The sequence below is a fragment of the Xyrauchen texanus genome, chromosome 20 (assembly GCF_025860055.1).
Source record: "Xyrauchen texanus isolate HMW12.3.18 chromosome 20, RBS_HiC_50CHRs, whole genome shotgun sequence".
In the NCBI taxonomy this organism is placed as follows: Eukaryota; Metazoa; Chordata; class Actinopteri; order Cypriniformes; family Catostomidae; genus Xyrauchen; species Xyrauchen texanus.
Genome location: NC_068295.1, coordinates 17,842,378 through 17,863,371, shown reverse-complemented (window position 1 = coordinate 17,863,371; position 20,994 = coordinate 17,842,378). Strand labels below are relative to the sequence as shown.

Genomic DNA, 20,994 nt, shown 5'->3' with positions numbered 1-20,994 from the left:
TTCCCCAATGCCCCATACGAACATCGGGATCCTTCTAGTTACCCTGAGAGGGGAACAAGGCGATGTCTGCCAACATGGGAACGGGCCAGCCTGGCTGGGCCTCTTTTCTCTCTATGTTTCTCGCATAGAGCAATCACGGCCGGGGCCCTTACACGCATATAGGGAAGGGGTCTTACCCAGACCCTGCGGAGACCACACCTGCCCTTTTTCTTGGGGAGGAAAAGTGGTAGACACGTCACACGGCCGTCTTAGGACTCGTGTGGAAAGTATGGTGCGGTGGTAGATCCAGCCTCGAAAAGGGGGGAGTTGCTACAGCACGGCGACCGGGGGAGCTGTAACTGCCTAAGGGAGACACGGGGGTCCGCTCATAAGGGGACAGAACCGTGGAATTACACACAGGGGGAGTCCGAGCAGGAGGCCTTACCTGTGGAGCACCTATACCAGTACAGGGTAGCCATCAGGGTACCCGCAGTGGCTTGGGTCGGCGAGTTCCTCCGCTGAACCGCGAACCCGGAGGGCTGGGGAGGAATCGACCAGGGTCCCGACTCGGAGTGGGGCGCCCTGGGAAAAAAGGCGCACTACTTAACCTTGACGTCAGGAAAAGGGCGCAGGGCGCAAGCGATCCACCCGGCCGGTCAGTCTACGTGTTACCGAGTTCTACGGGCTCGGACCTGAGAAAACACGAGACGCAACCGACTCAACGCGGAGGTTGTAAAACCTCGCGAAGGTGTTGGGTGTTGCCCAACCCGCGGCTCTACAGATGTCTGCAAGGGAGGTACCCTTGGCCAGTGCCCACGAGGACGCAACACCCCTTGTTGAGTGAGCTCGGACCCGCAATCGTAGGGGCACGGCCTGGGTGTGATAAACCAGTGTGATGGCGTCAACAACCCAGTGGGCGAGCCTCTGTTTGGAGATGGCATTCCCTTTCTGCCGTCCCCCAAAGCAGACAAAGAGCTGCTTAGAACGTCTGGTGCTCTGTGTGCGGTCCAGGTAAATGCGCAGGGCGCACACTGGACATAGCAACGAAAGGGCTGGGTCTGCCTCCTCCCGGGGCAGCGCTTGTAGGTTCACTACCTGATCTCAGAATGGTGTGGTAGGAACTGTGGGCACATAGCCCGGTCGCGGTCTTAGGATCACAGACGTATCCGCTGGACCGAACTCCAGGCAAGTGTCGCTGGCAGAGAACGCTTGCAGGTCCCCGACCCTCTTGATAGAGGCAAGCGCGATCAGCAGGGCCGTCTTAAGAGAGAGGGCCCTGAGTCCAATTGATTCAAGCGGCTCGAAGGGGGGTCTCTGGAGTCCTGCCAAGACTACCGAGAGATCCCAGGAGGGAACTAGGCCTGGCCGGGAGGGATTCAACCTCCGGGCGCCTCTCAGGAACCTGAGGATCAGGTCGTGCTTACCCAAAGACTTGCCGTCTACAGGATCGTGGTGGGCGGCAATGGTGGCAACATACACCTTGAGGGTGGACGGGGACAGCCTCCTGTCCAGCCTCTCCTGTAGGAACAGGAGCACTGACTTGATCGCACATCTCTGCGGGTCTTTGGTTCGGGAAGAACACCAATCTGCGAACGAGCGCCACTTTAGGGCGTAAAGGTGCCTGGTAGAGGGGGCTCTGGCTTGGTTGATTGTATTCACAACGGTCGCCGGTAAGCCGGCTAGCTCTTCCGCATCCCGTCCAGGGACCAGACGTGGAGGTTCCAGAGGTCTGGGTGCGGGTGCCAGAGCGTGCCCCGTCCCTGAGAGAGGAGGTCCTTCCTCAGGGGAATTTGCCAGGGAGGAGCTGTCGTGAGAAGTCTGAGTTCCGAGAACCAAGTCCGAGTGGGCCAGTAGGGGACCACTAACGTGACTTGCTCCTCGTCCTCCCTGACCTTGCACAGCACCGGTGCAAGAAGTCTCACTGGGGGAAATGCGTACTTGCGCAGCCCCGAGGGCCAGCTGTGTGCCAGCGCGTCTGTCCCGAGGGGAGCCTCTGTTAGGGCGTACCAGAGCGGGCAGTGGGAGGTTTCCTGGGAGGCAAACAGGTCTACCTGGGCCTTGCCAAACCGTTCCCAAATCAGCTGGACCAACTGGGGGTGAAGCCTCCACTCCCCGCCGGGTAGGCGTTGTCGTGATAACGCGTCCGCTACGACGTTGAGCTTGCCGGGGATGTGAGTGGCACGCAGAGACTTGAGTCGCTGCTGGCTCCATAGGAGGAGACAGCGGGAGAGTTGTGACATGTGGCGGGAGCGTACGCCGCCTTGGCGATTTATGTATGCCACCACCGTGGTGCTGTCCGATCTCACGAGGACATGTTTGTCCCGAACTAATGGGAGGAACTTCCTGAGAGCAAGAAGGACGGTCAGCAACTCCAGGCAGTTGATGTGCCAACGCAGTGGGGCCCCTTTCCAACGGCCCGCTGCTGCGTGCCCGCTGCACACGGCACCCCACCCGGACCGGGAGGCGTCGGTTGTGACCAAAACGCGTCGGGACACCTGCTGCAGGGGCACTCCTGCCCGTAAAAAGCAGAGGTCTGTCCAGGGTCGGAGTGTTTTGAGGGAGGCGGGGGTGATCCTTACCCAATGCGTGCCGTGGTGCCATGCTTGTCTCGGGACTCGAGTCTGGAGCCAGTGCTGGAGTGGTCTCGTATGCATCAACCCCAGCGGTGCGACTGCCGCGGAGGACGCCAAATGCCCCAGGAGCCTCTGGAAAAATTTTAGAGGGACCACTGTGCCTGGCTTGAAGGAAGCGAGGCAGTCCAGCACCGACTGAGCACGCTCGCTCGTGAGACGTGCTGTCATCGAGACTGAGTCTAACTCCAACCCGAGAAAAGAGATGCTCTGAACCGTAGTGAGTTTTCTCTTTTCCCAGTTGACCTGAAGCCCCAAGCGGCTGAGGTGCCGGAGCACCTGGTCTCTGTATGTGCATAGTAACTCTCGAGAGTGTGCTAGGATGAGCCAGTCATCGAGGTAGTTGAGAATGCGGATGCCGGCTACTCGTAGCGGGGCAAGGGCCGCCTCTGCGACCTTTGTGAAGACGCGAGGGGACAGAGACAGGCCGAAGTGGAGGACTTTGTACTGAAACGCCTGGCCGTCGAACGCGAACCGTAAGAAGGGTCGGTGTCGCGGCAGAATTGAGACGTGGAAGTACGCGTCCTTCAGGTCTACCGCTGCGAACCAATCTAGATGCTGAACACCAGCCAGAATATTTCTCTGCGTGAGCATTTTGAACGGGAGTTTTAACAAGGCCCGTTTGAAAACTCGCAGGTCCAGGATTGGTCGTAAGCCGCCGCCTTTCTTGGGTACAATGAAGTAAGGGCTGTAGAAACCCTTCCTCATTTCGGTTGGAGGGACGGGCTCTACCGCGCCCTTGGCTAAGAGGGTCGCGATTTCCGTGCGCAGGGAACTGGCATGCTCGCCATGTACTGCGGAAAAGCGGACGCCCCTGAAGGGGGGCGGGAGCCGGGCAAACTGAATTGCGTAACCGAGTCGAATGGTCCGGTGCAGCCAACGTGACGCATTGGGAAGCGAAAACCACGCTTCCCAGCTCTGCGCTAGGGGCACCAAAGGGACGAGTATTTTGGACGTATCCGGCGGGGCCTCGCAGCGGGGCGGAACAGGTAATGCAGCGTCGGGTGGCTTCGTTGCGGCCTGAGGCTGAGGTGCTGAGAATAGACTCAAAGCACTTACCTTGCTCCGCGCGCCCGGCAGGGGGCGGGTTCGTGACTGAGGAGGAGGTCTGATGTTGGTGTCCTCTGGACTCGTCTGAACCGGCCGGCCGGGGGACAGTCGTGGTCAGGCGGAAGGCGGGATCGCCGCGTCCGGTGTACCGGGACTGTCGTAATCTGAAAGCAGATTGCCGTGAGAACTGCATTTGCGGGCCAGGTGACCCAGAGGCAAAGTAAATAGGGTACCACAGCCCCCGTCAGGGGGTGTGGCAAATGAAAAAACAAAGGATTCTCCTCCCGGCCCTCCACCGGGGGACGGAGCAGTCTTACCACCTCCGGAGCTAACGTCTTCGGCTCTGGGTCGACTGTCTCAGGAACGCTTGGGAGCCTTCCGGGTCCTAGAGGGGGTTCGTGAGACAGGGGGCGTACGCCACCTGCGGGGTGCTCGACGCTGGGGCTGAGAGCTGGGCCCGGGTTGGGGCGGAGCAGGAGCTGGTTTCTTCGCCGCAGGGGGGCGCCCTCGGCAAGCAGACGGGGCAGGGCCCGTAGCGACAGGTGTGCGGCGGGTCATGATGTGAGAGATGGCCTCCGTCTGCTTCTTCACCGCGGAGAACTGTTGGGCGAAGTCCTCGACGGTGTCGCCGAAAAGGCCAATCTGGGAGACAGGTGCGTCTAGGAAGTGGTACTTGTCGGCCTCATGCATCTCGACCAGATTGAGCCAGAGATGGCGTTCCTGGACCACTAGGGTGGCCATCGCCTGTCCGAGTGCCTGCGCTGTGGCCTTCGTCGCTCTCAGTGCGAGGTCGGTCGCTGAGCGCAGTTCCTGCAGCACATCAGGATCAGGTCCACCCCAATGCATGTTTCTGAGTGCTTTGGCCTGGTGGACTTGCAGGAGGGCCATCGCATGCAGGGCGCAGGCAGCGCATTCAGCCGCACTGTAGGCCTTCTCGTTGAGCGAGGATGTTGTCCTACAGGGCTTGGATGGGAGTACGGGGCGGCCACGCCAGGAGGTAGGGTTACCAGGGCATAGATGGTATGCAACTGCCCTATCGATCTGGGGAATCGCCCCGTATCCGTGGCGCTCTCCGCCGTCGAGGGTGGTGAGAGTGGAGCGGGTGGCACCTAGACGAGCAGAGAGCGGGGCTCTCCACGTAGACGTCAGCTCGTCATGCACCTCTGGGAAAAACGGGACCGGGGGGATGCGTGGCCGCGAACGGCGCGCTGCCCCCAGGAACCAGTCATCCAACCGTGAAGGCTGTGGGGAGGATGGAGGGTTCCAATCCAACCCCATGCTCACGGCGGCCTGGGAAAGCATGTCAGACATCTGAGCGTCGGCCTCAGCCTGGGCCTGCTGGCCCGAAGGCGGCAGTCCAGGGGAGTCCTCAGCATCAGACATCACACTCTCCGATGCAGCGGCGAGCTCATCTGCTTCGGGCTCGGGAGGATAGACAGCCGGGCCGTGAGGCGAGCCGCTATCGCCGCGAGCGTAGACGGGGACCAGCGAGCGTGTCGGGGAACGGGAGGTTCGCGGGGGGCTACCCGGCGAAACTGCACCCGCTGCCGCCCCCAAATCGCCCCCAGCGCCAACCGCATCGTCCTCAATCCCGTGGGAAGAAGGAGCAATGCGGGGTGCAGCTGGGGTGGCTTGCTCTCTGTTGAAAGCAAGCCGCGACCGCAACGTGGTCATGGTCATGTTTTCGCAGTAAGAACATGAGCCATCCACAAACGCCGCCTCAGTGTGATCGCGGCCAAAACACACGAGACAGCGCCTGTGGCCGTCTGAAGCGGAGAGCACTCTACCGCATCCAGGAACAACACAGGGGCGGAAGGGCATCTTGAAAAAGACGCGTCCTGAAAAGGACGTTCAACGCCGCTGTGTTTTGCTCTTTTAGAGAAATTCACTCTTTTAAGGGAAATAACTCTTTTAATACACAGTATGTGTGTGTGTCTGCGCTGTCGAAGCGCTCAGGGGCAACAATGCACGCCGTGCAAAGTAGGAGAAAGCCGCTGTTGTGCGCCGTCAAATCCAACAGCATGCAGATCGTCAGAGGAAACAGGAACGTAATAGTGGTGTGTAGCTCGCAGCAAACTGCAGACAGACCATCGGCTCTGAAGAAATTTTCTGAATGAACTCCCGTATTTGCGCCGCTTAAATACCCGTATGTCCGGGGGCGGGACATGCAAATACTGGCTGCCAACTCTCATTGGCCTTTTTTCATAGATCAGAGGTGGATATCGGCGCTCAAGAGAGACCCCTAGTGTCGCTTCTCCGACACAACGTGGAGAGAGCGACAGAAGGGGAAACAAGTGTTTTCGTCCCATCGAGCACTCATCTAAAATCTTCCTCTGAAGTGTGTATTCTATCAGCCAGAATCAAAAACTTCAGGATCAGGATCAAAGTTCCTCTCATTCACATATCATGACAGTCACTCCAATCCAAGCAGGCGATCCTGTGCTAGATCCGCACAAGCGCGTGAGTGCAACTTCAAGGCTACGTCCCGAAAACCAGGAAAATGCTGCCTCCGGAATCTGTATACAGAGGTACGATGAAAATAAGGTGCTTTTCAAATTGTTCGGAGACCAGTTTTCTTAAGAGTTCCATTCATTCAAAACAGCTCAAAATTAGGCAGCAAGTTGCAAGTCCGCTGCCCACGTTTTCAGATGCAGCCCAAAGTAAAAGCGTTTCACTTGTGCTATAAGTAAATGTCTTATTCACTATGCACTGTATGTACAATTTATTTGATTTGGTATTTTTGGAGAAAATGTGATTGCAAACGTGGACATGCTATCCATGGTTACTGGACTACTGTGTGTATATATAGTGACTAGCTATATTAACAATTTCTTCATGTGCAAATAAATTACAAAATTTTGATGACTAAAGAGAAATCTTAAGAATCTGCTATCTACCATTTAAAATACAATATATTTTTTTTGTGTGTGTGTGAAATTGAGTAAATATAGTGCTAAATAAGAGTTTATTATTATTTTTTTTTTAGCTATTTTATTTTTGTTATTTACTATATTAAATTGTGTGATATATCTGCATTGTATTGGCCTATCGGCCACCCTGCACTCTGGATATTGGCATCGGCCATCAAAAACCCCATATCGATCGACCACTAGTTGTAATGTGTCAAGTCATGTAATAGAGAAGTTCTGAGTGAGAAAGAGATTGTTTTGCAACTGAACTAAATTTTAAGACATTGTCACATTTCTAATAACTTTATCACACTGAAAAGTGGTGAAATGTCTTCAAACAACGTAAAGTCCAATTGGAAAAATGTTTTCTACGTGATATTTCACTATGACTTGGCTATGAATGGAATGTTACGCAATTTCTTAGCTTCTAGTGGCACCAAATGGAATTACAATAATAAAGTATGTATTTAAACAATCTTCCCAACACCCCTTAGACTCATCAATCCCTGATTCCCTATGAACATATAGGCCTTACTAAATAAAACTTTTAGCATCATAATAAACAAGACCAATATAGCCTATACACACAGGACAGAAAGTGTGGCAGAGAAATTGTGTCATCTGATAACATTGCTGGATTGAACAGCAGCTGGGTGTGCGGGGGATACAGCACATGAGGTAGGATGGTTCTTCTGGTAAATTGTATGCGAAACGATACATATTCTGAGTATCGTAGGAATTGCTCTGGAGTTCGACAGCAATGAGCTAACTTGTGTGGCAATACCTTGAGTTTAGCTTACCTGTCAAGCAGCAACTTGGCAAGTTTGTCATCTCCATCAAACCCCCAAAATTCCCTCAAAGTCCTCCACATTTTAAATGTGACTGCAATGTTCACTCTGGTTTTATTACGTTCTATATGTCTTTTATCCAGTCTTCAAATTTTTGCTATAACATCTGAAGGGTGAAGCCAAATTTATTTTCCTCAGTACACGTCTGCCATGGATGTTCATATTTTCCTGGCTGAACAGCTTATTACAAGTAGCCATAACACAAACTCATGCTATAGGTTGAGTGTGAAAGGGATGGGTGGGGTTGAGCTGGTCATTCAAAATATTAAGATCAATGATTTGATAGTGACTGTGAGGCTCAGTGTTTATACTTTTGGGGGAGGTAAACCCATGAATGGCTTACTTATACTCTAGTTGTCAATGAACAATACAATGGGATAGTAGAACGTATTTTGATATAAAAGTGTAATAGTCTGAGAAATTTCTGAAATAAATATATATCGTTTTATAAAATTCTTGTTAAATTTCTCAGCTCTACAACAATTCATCAGCTAAAAATTGGTCTTTATGAGTGCAATCACTGTTAAATTAATTACAAATATATATTTATTCAGTACTGGCAACTGGAAAAGTCATGCAAATATAATGGAAATTAAGTGGTCTAGAGGTGTGGGAACCCTGAAATTACATTTGCCATTCCATTGTTCCAAAGTTCCATTGTTATCACATTTCTGGTATTGATGACTAACCTTTTGGTCAGGTGGAAAAGAGAGAAGGGAACGAGGAACAGGATGACATTGAAAGCAACCTCCTGTTGCCGGCTGGGGTCGCTTTGCGTTCGGCTACGCTCAGTCTGAAAATCTACCGTGCCGAAGACATGCCACAAAGTAAATTTGACAGTAACACTACTACAGTTCTATTGGTCTATACTCCCACTGCTGTTTCCATTGTCAGTAACCTTCCTCTGTTTTCTCATCATATTCAGTGGATGATGCATTTGCCCAGACAGTAAAGAACATGTTTGGTGGATCAAATGACAAGAAAAACTTGGTGGATCCCTTTCTAGAAGTCAGTTTTGCTGGCAAAAAGGTAAAATTAATGATTAAATATGTTTGTTGTTAAAGAACGGGACTGATTGGTGAAGAATTTTGATAATTTGCTTTTTGGTCCTTTAAGGTGTGCACAAAGATTGTTGAGAAGAATGCCAATCCGGAATGGAATCAACTCATTCACCTGCAGGTTAAGGTATTAAAAGCAAATAATCATTGGTTAATTTTTTTTTATACATACAATATAAAAATTAACTTCCAATTCATTAAAGTCTAACATAAAATGCTTAAGGAGCGCATTATCTCTTTTTTTAGTTCCCATCAATGTGTGAACGAATCAAGCTCTCTCTATATGACTGGTAAGGCACTTATTTACGTCTCTGATATACTGTTCATACATCTCAAGAGTATTTGCCTTTGTTGATGCTATAGCAGTTAGCACACATGCTCTGAAACATTGATCTGTGGTGCTCAAAGAGGGGATGCAAGTTTGAGTCTGGCTTGTGTCTTTTACTGATCCTGTTCCCCTTCATCTTTATAGAATTTCCTGTTCTCTCTCCTCAAACTATTTTTTTCTTTGAATACTTTATTAAAACTCTTGCCCTTTACAGGGATCGCCTGTCAAGAAACGATGTTATTGGAACCACCTACCTGAATCTGACTAAAATAGCATCATCTGGAGGGGAAATTGAGGGTAGGGTTCTCTATTTGCATCTCAAGTGGTACAAATGTGAATATGTATAAATTAATTCATAAAATATTCCAAATTAGAATATAAGTAGAATTGTGTTTCTCTCAGAACTGTTTCTCTCAATTCAAAACAACCTTATTTTTAAATAACAGCATTTAATAATAAAGGTTTTCTGTCGAACAAGCTATGCATATTGTCTAAACCTTAATTTCTTCAACAGAATCGTCTTCAGAAAATGGGCTGCCTCCTTCTTTTAATGGTATAGTGCCTCTTCTGTACCTAGTTCAATCAATTGCACATTAAAAATGAAGTGTGTTAAAATACTTTCTCCTATGCCAGTGTAATGTGCATAGACAACCATAACTGAGTTATTCGTAGTTTGACTTCTTGAAAAGCAATTCCCTTTGATGCCACTGGTAGTTCAGAGATTCCACACTTTCCATTTAATACTTTTGCTTTATGCTGTTAGTTTATAGGAGAAGTCTACATTTTATTTAATCTGCCATCTGCTAATCAATTCTTTTTCAGCAGACACCACAGAAGCTGAGGTTGGCTTTCTTCCAGCTTTTGGGCCGTGTTATATTAACCTTTATGGAAGTCCAAGAGAATTTACTGGGCTACCTGACCCATATGAGGAGCTGAATAATGGCAAGGTGAGTGCAGTAGAGAAGAAATGCTGTGCCAGGGTTGATGACAGCTAAATTACAGAATATAATGAGTACTGGGCAACCCAATATTTTGTCTGTAATCCCAGCAACAATCTGAGAAGAAAAACATCTCTGCAGCACCATGGCTTTGAAGATAATACTGTTACTCAATGTTTGCATTGCATAAAGAAGTTGAGCAAACATTTCATGGACAAGCATTTACATCCTCACATTCATACATTTATGTTGCACAATCTGCGGCAGTTTTTTGTGAGCTGTTAAAAAAGATCTGTGTGTCTCAGGGTGAAGGTGTGGCCTATCGAGGGAGGGTTCTTATTGAGCTTTCCACTCAACTGGAGGACAAAACTGACAAGAAGGTGGAAGACATTCCAAACGATGACATTTTAGTGGTACAGGTAACAAAAGCTTTTCCCAGTTGTTCCCTGTGGTACTTAATAATAATAATTTTAAAGGATAAATCACATGTAATAGTTTTAAACTATTTAATGCCTCTTTATTTAGTTTTTCCTTTTATTTAATATGTTGAAATGTTACATTTGCCAGAATTTCACAATCCCACTCAGTCTTTTTAGCTTCCCCTTTATAACACATTTATAAAAAGTGATACAATGAGGGAAATTTTACTTTCCATACAAAATTAAAAATATAATTTCTTTCAGTTAATTTCACTTCATAGTTTACAAAAAAGTCACAATTGAGTCATATACAGTAAAGGTCACAATTACTATTTTTGCAGAATAGGTCTCTCAAAATTCTTGTTTAATGTACCTTACTGTGCAGAAATACCAGCGGAGGAGGAAATATTCCTTATGTGCCGTGTTCCACAGTGCGTGTATGCTTCAAGAACCTGGAGAACCTATCCAGTTTGAGGTCAGCATTGGGAACTATGGGAATAAACTGGATTCCACCTGCAAACCTCTGGCCTCCACCACTCAATACAGCTGTGCTGTTTTTGATGGTGAGTTCCTCATAATGCAAATAGCTTTAACAGATACATATAGTACAAACCTGAACCCTTGAGAACTACATCATAGTTTGCTCATAGTGTGTTGTGTTTTCCACAGGAAATCACTATTATTACTTGCCCTGGGCTGATTCTAAGCCGGTTGTTATACTCACTTCATTCTGGGAGGATATTAGTCACCGTTTGGATGCAGTGAACATCATTCTCTACATTGTTGACCGACTGGTATGGTTTAAATGCCCTCTCTATTCTATGCAGTTTTATTGTTTTAGCAAACAGATCAATGAATCAGAGCAACCACATATTTCACATGATGCTTTCTCCAGCAATCCAACATCATCTCTCTGAAGACGGCCATCCTGGCTAAAATATCTGACTCTCGACTCGCTGAGATCTGGCTGAAACTTATCACTCAACTCATTGATGACCTTACCAGGTAAATTCCAGACAAGGACAAGATGAGAAACCTTCTTATCTGCCTGATAGTTTAGGGAAAAAATTGTCAAATAATCACTGTGAATTTTTTGACAAATATTCAGACTGCATGATGTGATACTTTGATATGATAAACATTTATCAGCACATATTGTTTCTGCCTAGGTATAAGCTTAAAGGGCAAAAAGGCATTCAATTCAGCAACTCTCATTAAGTCATGTTTTGCCAATGCTCTACTGCCACTAGCAATTGCTATTTTTCTAAGGGTGTTCACACTTGTTCTATTTACAAGAATCAAGCTCAGACCTCTTTAAGCTGGCCCAGAAATGATCTGAAGTGGAATACAAATCCAGTTCTCATTGCATTTACACTGTAACTGGATTGAAAAGTGGACTCTTTTTTTGACATGATAGGGTCTGAATCCACTTTTCATTCAAACAGTATTTCGAAAACCTTTGAAAACCTAAAAATATGATTAAAATTTTATGCAAAATTTTTACAATTATATTGAATATTGCCAATTTATTATTATACATTTCTGTCATCAATACTAGCAAAAAGCTAGACACAATGCAGGTGTCTTGAGATGCGTTTTCAAAACACAGCGCTCCTGCGCATGACACTGGAAAAACAGTGAGATAAAGTCACGTCCATCTAGAGTGTTTTCACTTAATAAAATCAAATAAACTGATTATAAAACAGGGCAGATGGGTGCAAAAATGCATCTGGTGTGAACAGCCCATAAGGTGGTCTTTTTCAGTTTAATAATCACCTAGGACATATTGCGACTTAAATTTTATTTTGATTGTGTAGCTCTCAATTGCTACTTGATTTGCCTGCCATGTCAGACATGCCATTAACTTGGATACCATTGCTATTAGTTACAAGGTGCCAAATCTGGAGAGTAAGCCAAACCTGACAGAGCTTGATATCCAGATCAAGAATTTGCGTGACAACACCATGGCAAGTGTCAAAGAGGCAGCCATTCGCATGAGGGACGAGGCAGTTGATGTCAAAGCCACTATGGCTGATATAGAGGACTGGCTGGAACGACTTCAACAGATCACAGAAGAGGTTTAAATCCTGTCTTATTAGACACTAAACTAGTCCTTTTCAATGTTTGGACTCATGGATTTTATAGTCGAATGTACATAACATAAGATTTTTATTCAAATTCACAACTCAGCCTCAGAACAGCATGCCTGATGTCATCATTTGGATGCTGAGAGGAGAGAAACGTGTGGCCTATGCACGTATACCAGCCAATCAGGTGCTATTATCCACCCACAGTGAGCAGGCCATCGGCAAGTACTGCGGCAGGACACAAACCATCTTCATGAAGGTAGAGAGGAACATTGAAATGAAAGTTATATTGTTGCCATATATTGTTGTCAAGCATTATACTAAATAGCAGCACTCTAGGAACACTTGTTTTCCCATCTGTTGTCTTACAGTTGTTATTGTACACACAAAAAAAGTTGAAGCCTGATTATGAACATGCTCACTTGAGGAAAAATGTATCTTTTTTCATTTGAATTAAATCAAGACTTTGTCAGTTGTTAGCGCGCACGCAGGTGATGCAAGTTCAGCTCACAACTTTTCCCACTCCCGTTCCCCCATCATTTCTTGTCATCACTGTACTATAAAAAGGCCCCCAAAAATAGAAAATCAAGAAAATAATGCAAAAACAAATAAAAAGGGCACTTGTGTATTGTTTCCAGTACCCAATGGACAAAAACAATGGTCTCAAGATCCCTGTGCAGCTGCGTGTGAACATGTGGCTGGGTCTTTCTGCACATGAGAAGATGTTCAACAGCTTTGCAGAGGGAATATTCAGTGTATATGCAGAGATGGTAAGTTTTGCTTTTAATTGGACACTGAAGCAAAACCGTTGTAATATAGCAGTTGTTATGTTTATGTTGTAGCCTGTTGTGTGGGACTTCCCTTAGAAACACTATGCCTCTCTGTGTTATCTTTTGTTAGTATGAAAACCAGGCTCAGGTTTTTGGGAAGTGGGGAACCACAGGTCTAGTCGTCCGCCACAAGTTTTCAGATGTGACGGGGAAGATAAAACTGAAGCAGGAACGTTTCATGCCGCCTCGGGGCTGGGAATGGGAAGGAGATTGGTTCATTGACCCAGAGCGCTGGTAAGCTTATGATAACTGACAAAATGTATACATACTGTACTGTATGAATGACAAGTATCTGAATGAAGATGAATATTTTTGTTGTTGTTGTTATGATTATTATTGTGATTATTGCGTATTGCTTTTTTTTTTTTTTTTTAATTCATCAACTTTGCCAACCCCTTTTAATCCATCATTAAAAAAAGGAAATGGCTTGATAAGCTCAGTTTTCTGGCCTGTGTTGACTATTGAGGAACTTAGTGAACTAGGAAGTTTGATGACAATTCTCATTTCCATTAATTTACTCATGCTCATGCCATCCCAGATGTATATGACTTACTTTCTTCTGCTGCACACAAACATTGATTTTTAGAAGAATATATCAGCTCTGTAGGTCTCATATTCTCCTTTCATATTCTGAAAGTGAAAGTGGAGATTTATAGTAAAGAATTATATGAATATTGATCTGTTTTTCACCCAAAGCAACTGTATCACTTCAGAAGACATATTAAACCACTGGAGTTGTATAGATTACTTTTATGCTGCCTTTATGTGATTTTTGGAGTTTCAGAGGTCTGGCCACCATTCAATGACAGAGCTGAGATATTGTTCTAAAAATAAATGTTTGTGTTCAACAGAAGAAAGAAAGTCATACACATCTGGGATGGCATGAGTTTGAGTAAATGACAAGATAATTAAAATGTTTGGGAGAACTATCCCTTTAAGCAGGACATTTTGAAGGGTTCATCACATTAAAAAAAAATAGCCAATAGTGCTTTAGTTACATCAGTGTCATGAACCATAATTTGCTACTTGCTAGTTGGTTGCAGGTGGTATTAGGGGGAGGGATATCCTCATTCTAGACAGCATTTGATTGGAAAAATGTCAGTGTAGTGCAGACTGAGTCATCAATATTTGTGGTCCTGTTTCTCTGAAGAAAATAAATATATATTTTAAATGTGTATATCTGCTAAAAGGTAGTTTAGTCAATCTGTAGGAGTGCACTACCAAATAGATTCTTTCAAAGGTAATAGACTAAGCTAATAGAATAAAAGCAGACATTCTCACATTTGGATTTCATAGGGTCTTTAAGCCAGAGAAATGAGCCAAAAAGTCTGCGTGAGAGAGTGACTTGGTCGTATAAGTACAATTAGTAAGAGTCTATACCTCCTTGTTGAACACAATCAGAGGAAACTGGGGTAGTTGGCATAGAGCCATAGTTGTTCCTGCTCTAGCATAAATATACTCTCTCTGCCTGGCTCTCTCTGCTCTGTGTTTTATACAGTTGGGTAATTTTTCACTCTTCAGAGCTTCCCACACTGACCCCACTCCCTGCCCTGAACTGTGTTATGGCCTTGTCTGTATGCTTAGTGTATGTTTAAGTGTATGTGAGTGTTTTAGGTATGCTTGTGCTTACAAATACAACAAAAGATAGAAGTGAGAGATAGGGGCTAGGTTGGTTTTTGGCAGTATTTCTCTGGATAAGTTTATTTTTGAAGGTCAATTGTCTTGGTTAAAAAAAAAAAAGCTGTTGAACATTTCCACCTTTGCTGCCCAGGAAAAATTATACAGTTAATTATATACAATAGCAGGACACTATGGGACACAATTGCCCCAACCTGACATCTGTGAAACATATCCTTGTCCTGAGAACCTTTCAGTTAATATCTATATTCATTATATATTTGACCATTGCTTTAAAGAAATAGATCACCCAAAAATGAAAATTCTCTTATAATTTTCTCACCCTCATTCCATGCCAGATGTGTATGGCTTTCTTTCTTCTGCAGATCAAAACAAAGTGTTTTAGAAGAATATTTCAGCTCTGTAGGTCCATAAAATACAAGTGAATGGGTACCAAAATTATAAAAGCTCCAAAATGCACATAAAGGCAGCATAAAAGTAATCCATAAGACTCACCAGTGATTAAATCCATATCTTCAGAAGCAATATGAATTGTGATTGTGAAACAGATCAATATTTAAATAATTTTTAATATCAATCTCCACTTTCACTTTCACATTCTTCTTTTGTTTTTGACGATTTGCATTCTTCGTGCATATTGCCACCTACTGGCCAGGGAGGAGAATTTATAGTAAAAAAGGTCAATATTGATCTGTTTCTCACCGACAACTATCACATCTTTTCTGAAGACATGGATTTAATCACTGGATTCTTATGGATTACTTTTATGCTGCCTTTTTATGGAGCTTCATAATTTTGGTACCCTTTCACTTCACGACCCCACACACCCCTCACACAAACTCTTTACCCTCCTCCCGTCTGGCAAGAGGTACCGAAGCATTCGGGCCCTCACGGCCAGACTGTGTAACAGCTTCTTCCCCCAAGCCATCAGACTCCTCAATACTCAGAGACTGGTTTGACACACACGTGTCCTGAGTTGCACTTTAATAACTGTCACTTTATAACTGTCTGCTACCTCAATAACTGCTATGTGCATAGAACATTATCTCATAGTATGTTATGTTTACATTTTTAGAAACTGTCATCTTTTTGCACTACTGAGTACTGGTCGGCGCTGCACTGTCTATTGTCCTGTTCATTGTCAGAAATTTGTTGTACTGTCCTGTACTTTTTGCACATGTTTGCACGTGCACTTTATATAGGTATATGTAGGTTTTTTTTATATAGGTATTTTATTTCGTTGTGTTGTCTCATGTGGTCCTGTGTTGGTCCTTTGTTGTTTTTATGTAGCACCATGGTCCTGGAGGAACGTTGTCTCGTTTTGCTGTGTACTGTACTAACTGTATATGGTTGAAACGACAATAAAAACCACTTGACTTGACTTGACTTGACTTGCATTGTATGGACCTACAGAGCTGAAATATTCTTCTAAAAATCTTTGGTTGTGTTCAGCAGAAGAAAAAAACATACTGTTATGCATTTGTCTCAGTCTACTTACAGAGGCTGATGCAGGGCACTCAGAATTCACTGATGAGGTCTATCAAAACGAAACTCGTTTCCCTGGTGGAGATTGGAAGCCTGCAGCCGAACCTTACACTGATGTGGTGAGAGAAAGAGCACTGCATGCTGGCACAGCGAGGAATAAAGTTCAATGTCAAATTACAAATGAAAGCTTTTATTTAAATAAACCAATTTCCTTGTAGACTGGGAATTCATACACTCAACAGGAATTCACGTTTGAGTTTTAGTAAATTTAGTATGGAAATTTGAAGTAACAGATCTTTCCACTGGTCACGTGGCGAGATGTCTCTAAGCACATTTTCACTCCATACACGACTGTCACTATATTGCTTTTTACTCATGATGTTGAAAGATGTTGTTTAAAAGCATATTGTAAGCATGCTCTTCAATCAATGCCTGGACCATTCAGGTAGCGTACAGTTGTTGGCAGAGTCTTGAGTGATGGGATTTGTTCTGTGCAGAATGGAGAGAAGGCCCAAAGCCCTGATGAAGTGGAGTGTCCCCAAGGCTGGATTTGGGAAGACGAATGGAATTTTGACAGCAACAGGGCAGTGGATGAGAAAGGTCAGGGATCAAAACCATTGCACCACACTCATAGAATAGTGGTTTGGCTAATCTGATGTGGTGGGTGTTTAAAGGTGCACTCAGAGATTTTCTTTACTAATTGCTACATTTTTAAACTGAAAGAAATAGTAATAGTGGAATTGTATTTTAAAAATTGTGTTTAAAAATGATTTACACTCAACATGAGATGAAGACTGGTCATATCAGTCTTAGAGAAAATGGCTTCTTTATTCTACATACAGTTTGGTGATGGTTTCACATTCACCAGACTGAATATCACTAGCTTTATCGCAATAATCCATTGTAATTGCTTTCACTTCTGAAATAAATTAATCACCGCTATCTACAAATAATTATTCCTACAATGGCATTAGTAACTGAGGACGTCTGTTTTTACGTGATGTTGCATCTACACTGTTAGGTGTCAGATGTACTAATATGCACATACACAATTGTAGTTCACATATTATCATGATTATGCAAATGTGGTTAATGATGTCTTAAATGTGGGAGCTGATTTCACCACTCCAATGTCTTTGTTTTTCCACTGTTTTTGTTGAATACCAGGTTGGGAATATGGTGTCACTATACCCCCTGACGATAAGCCCAGGTCCTGGGGCGCAACAGAAAAAATGTACCACATCCATCGCAGGAAAAGACTAGTCCGACCCCGTAGGAAGACAGCAGACTCTCCCACTTTAGAGGTGAGGGGAAATGCTTAACGACAACTCACACTTTAATGTACATGTGCCGCAGGATTTTGGACCATTTAGATTTCACCTAGGGCAACTCTGCAAAAAATTAAACCAAGACTTGAGTCTTGACAAAACGTTCTGCCACAAGTCTCCTGTTATAGTCACGGAAGGTTAGGACAAAATATTAGATTAAAATAGAAGAGGTTTTATCGCTTGTCATCACAGTTTTTTGAAAAGTTAATTTGTGGTTTGAAAGTACTGCAAATCATTGGTCAAATATTGTTTATAATATGCATAGCTGTATGATTTACAAAATTTCTGACTAAGGTACAATTTGGCAAAACATTTTCCCAACAGAGGAAAGACTTGGGTGATGGCTGGGAATACTCATCACTGATCGGTTGGAAGTTCCACAGGAAGGAGCGCTCGTCAGACACATTTCGCCGCAGACGCTGGAGGAGGAAAATGGCACCAGCAGGCACTGTGGGCGCATCGGCTATCTTTAACCTGGAGGGGGCTTTGGTTAGGCCATTAATTCCCTTCAATAATTGTCAGAGCAGAAAAGGCTAATTCGATTTTTGAAATATGTTTATCTTTGGCCAGTGCCTTTACTTGATTAGGAGACAGTCTTGGATTTATTGTTCATGTATTTGTCTATGACACACAACAAGATTAATATGATTAGTTCTAGTCTTTGGAGCATTCCTTTGGTTTGTGGTAGTTTGGGTCCTAAACTACATTAAACATGGCCACACTCAATTAATCTGGAACAAATGTTTAAAGGAAATTGAATTTATTGAAAAGCTGGCACTTCCTCACATATTGTTTTTTGCTTTTAGGTAATAGATGAAGATGAGAAAGGCAGCAAAAAGGACACATCAACTAAACTCTTTGGTGCCAACACACCCACTGTGTTTTGCAGATTTGACAGTGAGTCATGTTTATTCATTCCTGCTGATTAAAGGACTAGATTCCTTTTACTGATTATCTCAGAGACTTACACATCCCTCCTCTTCCTTTTTGACAATCTGGACATGAGATAAAACAAAGAATAACAACAACACACATTAAATGAGTTTCAGAAAAATGTTAACCCTTTCTGAAAATTACAGTTCTTACCTGCTCATCTGAAATGACTGTCTGCTTTTTTCACCCTGAAAAAAACAACTTATAATATTTATGGACGCCTTTAACATCTTCACCGACTCCATATATGAAAGTTGTGTGCGGGTAACAGACCTACAGACCGAAATCACAAATGTTGTCAGCCACTGACTGTGTCTAGTGAGACACAATATTTAATTTCTGCTGGGGTCGCTTGACGCTCTGATAAACCGAATGTATTGGAGGCAAATCACCCCTTCACAGCATTGGGTTGGACACCCCCCATAAATTGTACACCAATGAACAATATTATTTAACAGTATTTAATAATCTTTGTTAATGTTCATTTATAGGAATACAATTGTTTAATGTTAGTTCATGTTTTTTTGTGTGTGTGTATTTTGAAATTAACATTATCCAAGATTAATAAGTGCTATAAAAAGTATTGTTCATTATTAGTTCATGTTAACTAAGGAAGTTAACTAATGTTAATGATTGGAACCTTATTGTAACATGCTACCACTATTTTAATAGGTATTTCAAATAGTTTTTTATGTTACACTGTGATAAACAGTTAGGAGTTGGTCCACTTTTAGAACTGTTTCAAATAATGCTTTATTGGAATGAAATGAAGTCCTTATTTTGTTATATATTTAGTTATATTGTTATATATATATATATATATATATATATATATATATATATATATATATATATATATATATATATATATATATATATATATATATACAGTGCTGTGAAATTTTTTTGCTCCCATCCTAATTTCTTCTGTTTTTGTATATAATGTATCTCATACTAAATAGTTAAAAAATCCAAACAAAATCTAAAATAAAGCAAAGGCAATCTGAGTAAACACAAAATACAGTTTTTAAATGATAAAGTTATTTATTAAATCAAAAATGGTATCCAATACAAATACAATGGGCCTATGTGAAAAAGTATTTCCCCCCTTATTTTATAAATCCCTAAATCCTCTGTTCCATGATGGAGGGAACGAGACATTGTGATGATGTAGTAACACTAGGGGTCGCTCTTGGGAGCTTCAAAACACCTTCAAATCTTTGAGAAAAGGCCAATGAAAATTGTATCTAGTATGGGAGCAGGCCATGCCAGGCCTTTTCTCTCCAAGTTTTTGCTCTCCACAGAGTATTAGATTCGACTCATTAAATGTGCCGGGGAAGGTGTTCTTTTCCTTTCCTTTTCTTTCAGGGGGAAAAGGCCCACGGAGACCATACCCTACCCCAGAAGTGGGGGGTAAACATGTGGCAAAAAAATAAATATGCACATGGAAGGGGTGCGGCAATAGTTCCTGTCCTTCGAAGGGGAGGAGCTCTAAAAACACAGCAACCGGGGCAGAGAGTGCTTTGCCCAAGGGAGACGCTGGTCTACCAAAGGGAGACCATGCCGTGGAAGATACATCACAGGAGGTTACCGGGGTAACTGACACCTGTGGAGCACTTACCCCAGTACAGGGCACGTTAGCACATGTACTGGGTCTGACTACTGAATTCCTCCACTGAATTTGCGAGCCAGAGGGTTAGGGAGGAAGGACATCCAGATTTCACGGTTTGTGTACTCGCTTGGGAGAGAAGAGCACACAGCTTCACCTCCTGGAGGGGAAAGGCACTATATGCAAGCGGTATACCCGGCCAGCTGCACCGCATTACGAAACTTACCTGTCCGTACCTGAAAGAACATGGGACAAAACCGGCTCAACCCGGAGATTGTAAAATCTCACGAAGGTATTGGGTGTTGCCCAGCCCGCTGCTCTGCAGATGTCTGCTAGAGAGGACCCATTGGCCAGGGCCCACAAGGATGCCAGACTGCTTGTAGAGTGTGCTTGTATTATATGAAGGGTTGGGCACGGCCTGGCATGGTAAACCAGCACGAAAGCATTCATGACCCATTGGGCAAGCCTCTGTCTGGGGACAGCGTTCCCTTTCCGCTCTCCGCCAAAGCAGGCAAAGAGCTGCTCAGAGCATCTAGAGCTCTGCGTGCAATCCAAATAGATGCGCAAAGCATGCACCGGACACAGCAACAATAAGGCTAGGTCTGCCTCCTCCCGGGCAGCTTCACTTGCAGGCTCACCATGTTCCAACTAAAAGGAATGTGGGAAACTTGGGCAGATAGCTCGGTCGGGGTCTCAGGATCATGTGAGAGACTTCCGGACCAAAATCTAGGCATGTTTTGCTGACAGAGAACGCTTGCAGGTCTCCGACCCTCTTAATGGAAGTGAGTGTGGTCAAGAGGGCGGTCTTTAATGAGACAGCCTTTAATTCGACTGACTCTTGGGCTCAAACGGGGCTCTACAAAGGCCCAGAGGACCAAGGAGTGAGGGAAGAGGTATGGACTAGGAGGATTCAACCTCCTCGTGC

General features: G+C 44.4%; 1 protein-coding gene across 2 annotated transcripts in view; it reads left to right on the top strand.

Annotated features, from left to right (window-relative positions):
* The window catches only part of myofl (myoferlin like), a 46,899-nt gene that overhangs the window by 13,492 nt on the left and 12,413 nt on the right, over positions 1–20,994 (top strand). The window contains exons 12-31 of one of the 2 annotated variants that reach the window (XM_052150889.1): positions 8,117–8,243; positions 8,342–8,445; positions 8,533–8,601; positions 8,721–8,764; positions 9,017–9,099; positions 9,317–9,355; positions 9,628–9,749; positions 10,046–10,159; positions 10,545–10,722; positions 10,829–10,953; positions 11,055–11,164; positions 12,045–12,237; positions 12,350–12,505; positions 12,885–13,016; positions 13,147–13,310; positions 16,204–16,318; positions 16,697–16,799; positions 17,367–17,503; positions 17,852–18,016; positions 18,334–18,424. In XM_052150889.1, coding sequence (XP_052006849.1) covers positions 8,117–8,243; positions 8,342–8,445; positions 8,533–8,601; positions 8,721–8,764; positions 9,017–9,099; positions 9,317–9,355; positions 9,628–9,749; positions 10,046–10,159; positions 10,545–10,722; positions 10,829–10,953; positions 11,055–11,164; positions 12,045–12,237; positions 12,350–12,505; positions 12,885–13,016; positions 13,147–13,310; positions 16,204–16,318; positions 16,697–16,799; positions 17,367–17,503; positions 17,852–18,016; positions 18,334–18,424 — 2,371 coding nt within the window. Of the gene's footprint in view, positions 1–8,116; positions 8,244–8,341; positions 8,446–8,532; positions 8,602–8,720; positions 8,765–9,016; positions 9,100–9,316; positions 9,356–9,624; positions 9,750–10,045; positions 10,160–10,544; positions 10,723–10,828; positions 10,954–11,054; positions 11,165–12,044; positions 12,238–12,349; positions 12,506–12,884; positions 13,017–13,146; positions 13,311–16,203; positions 16,319–16,696; positions 16,800–17,366; positions 17,504–17,851; positions 18,017–18,333; positions 18,425–20,994 lie in introns of both variants that reach the window. The other variant, XM_052150887.1, reaches the window with a different exon arrangement.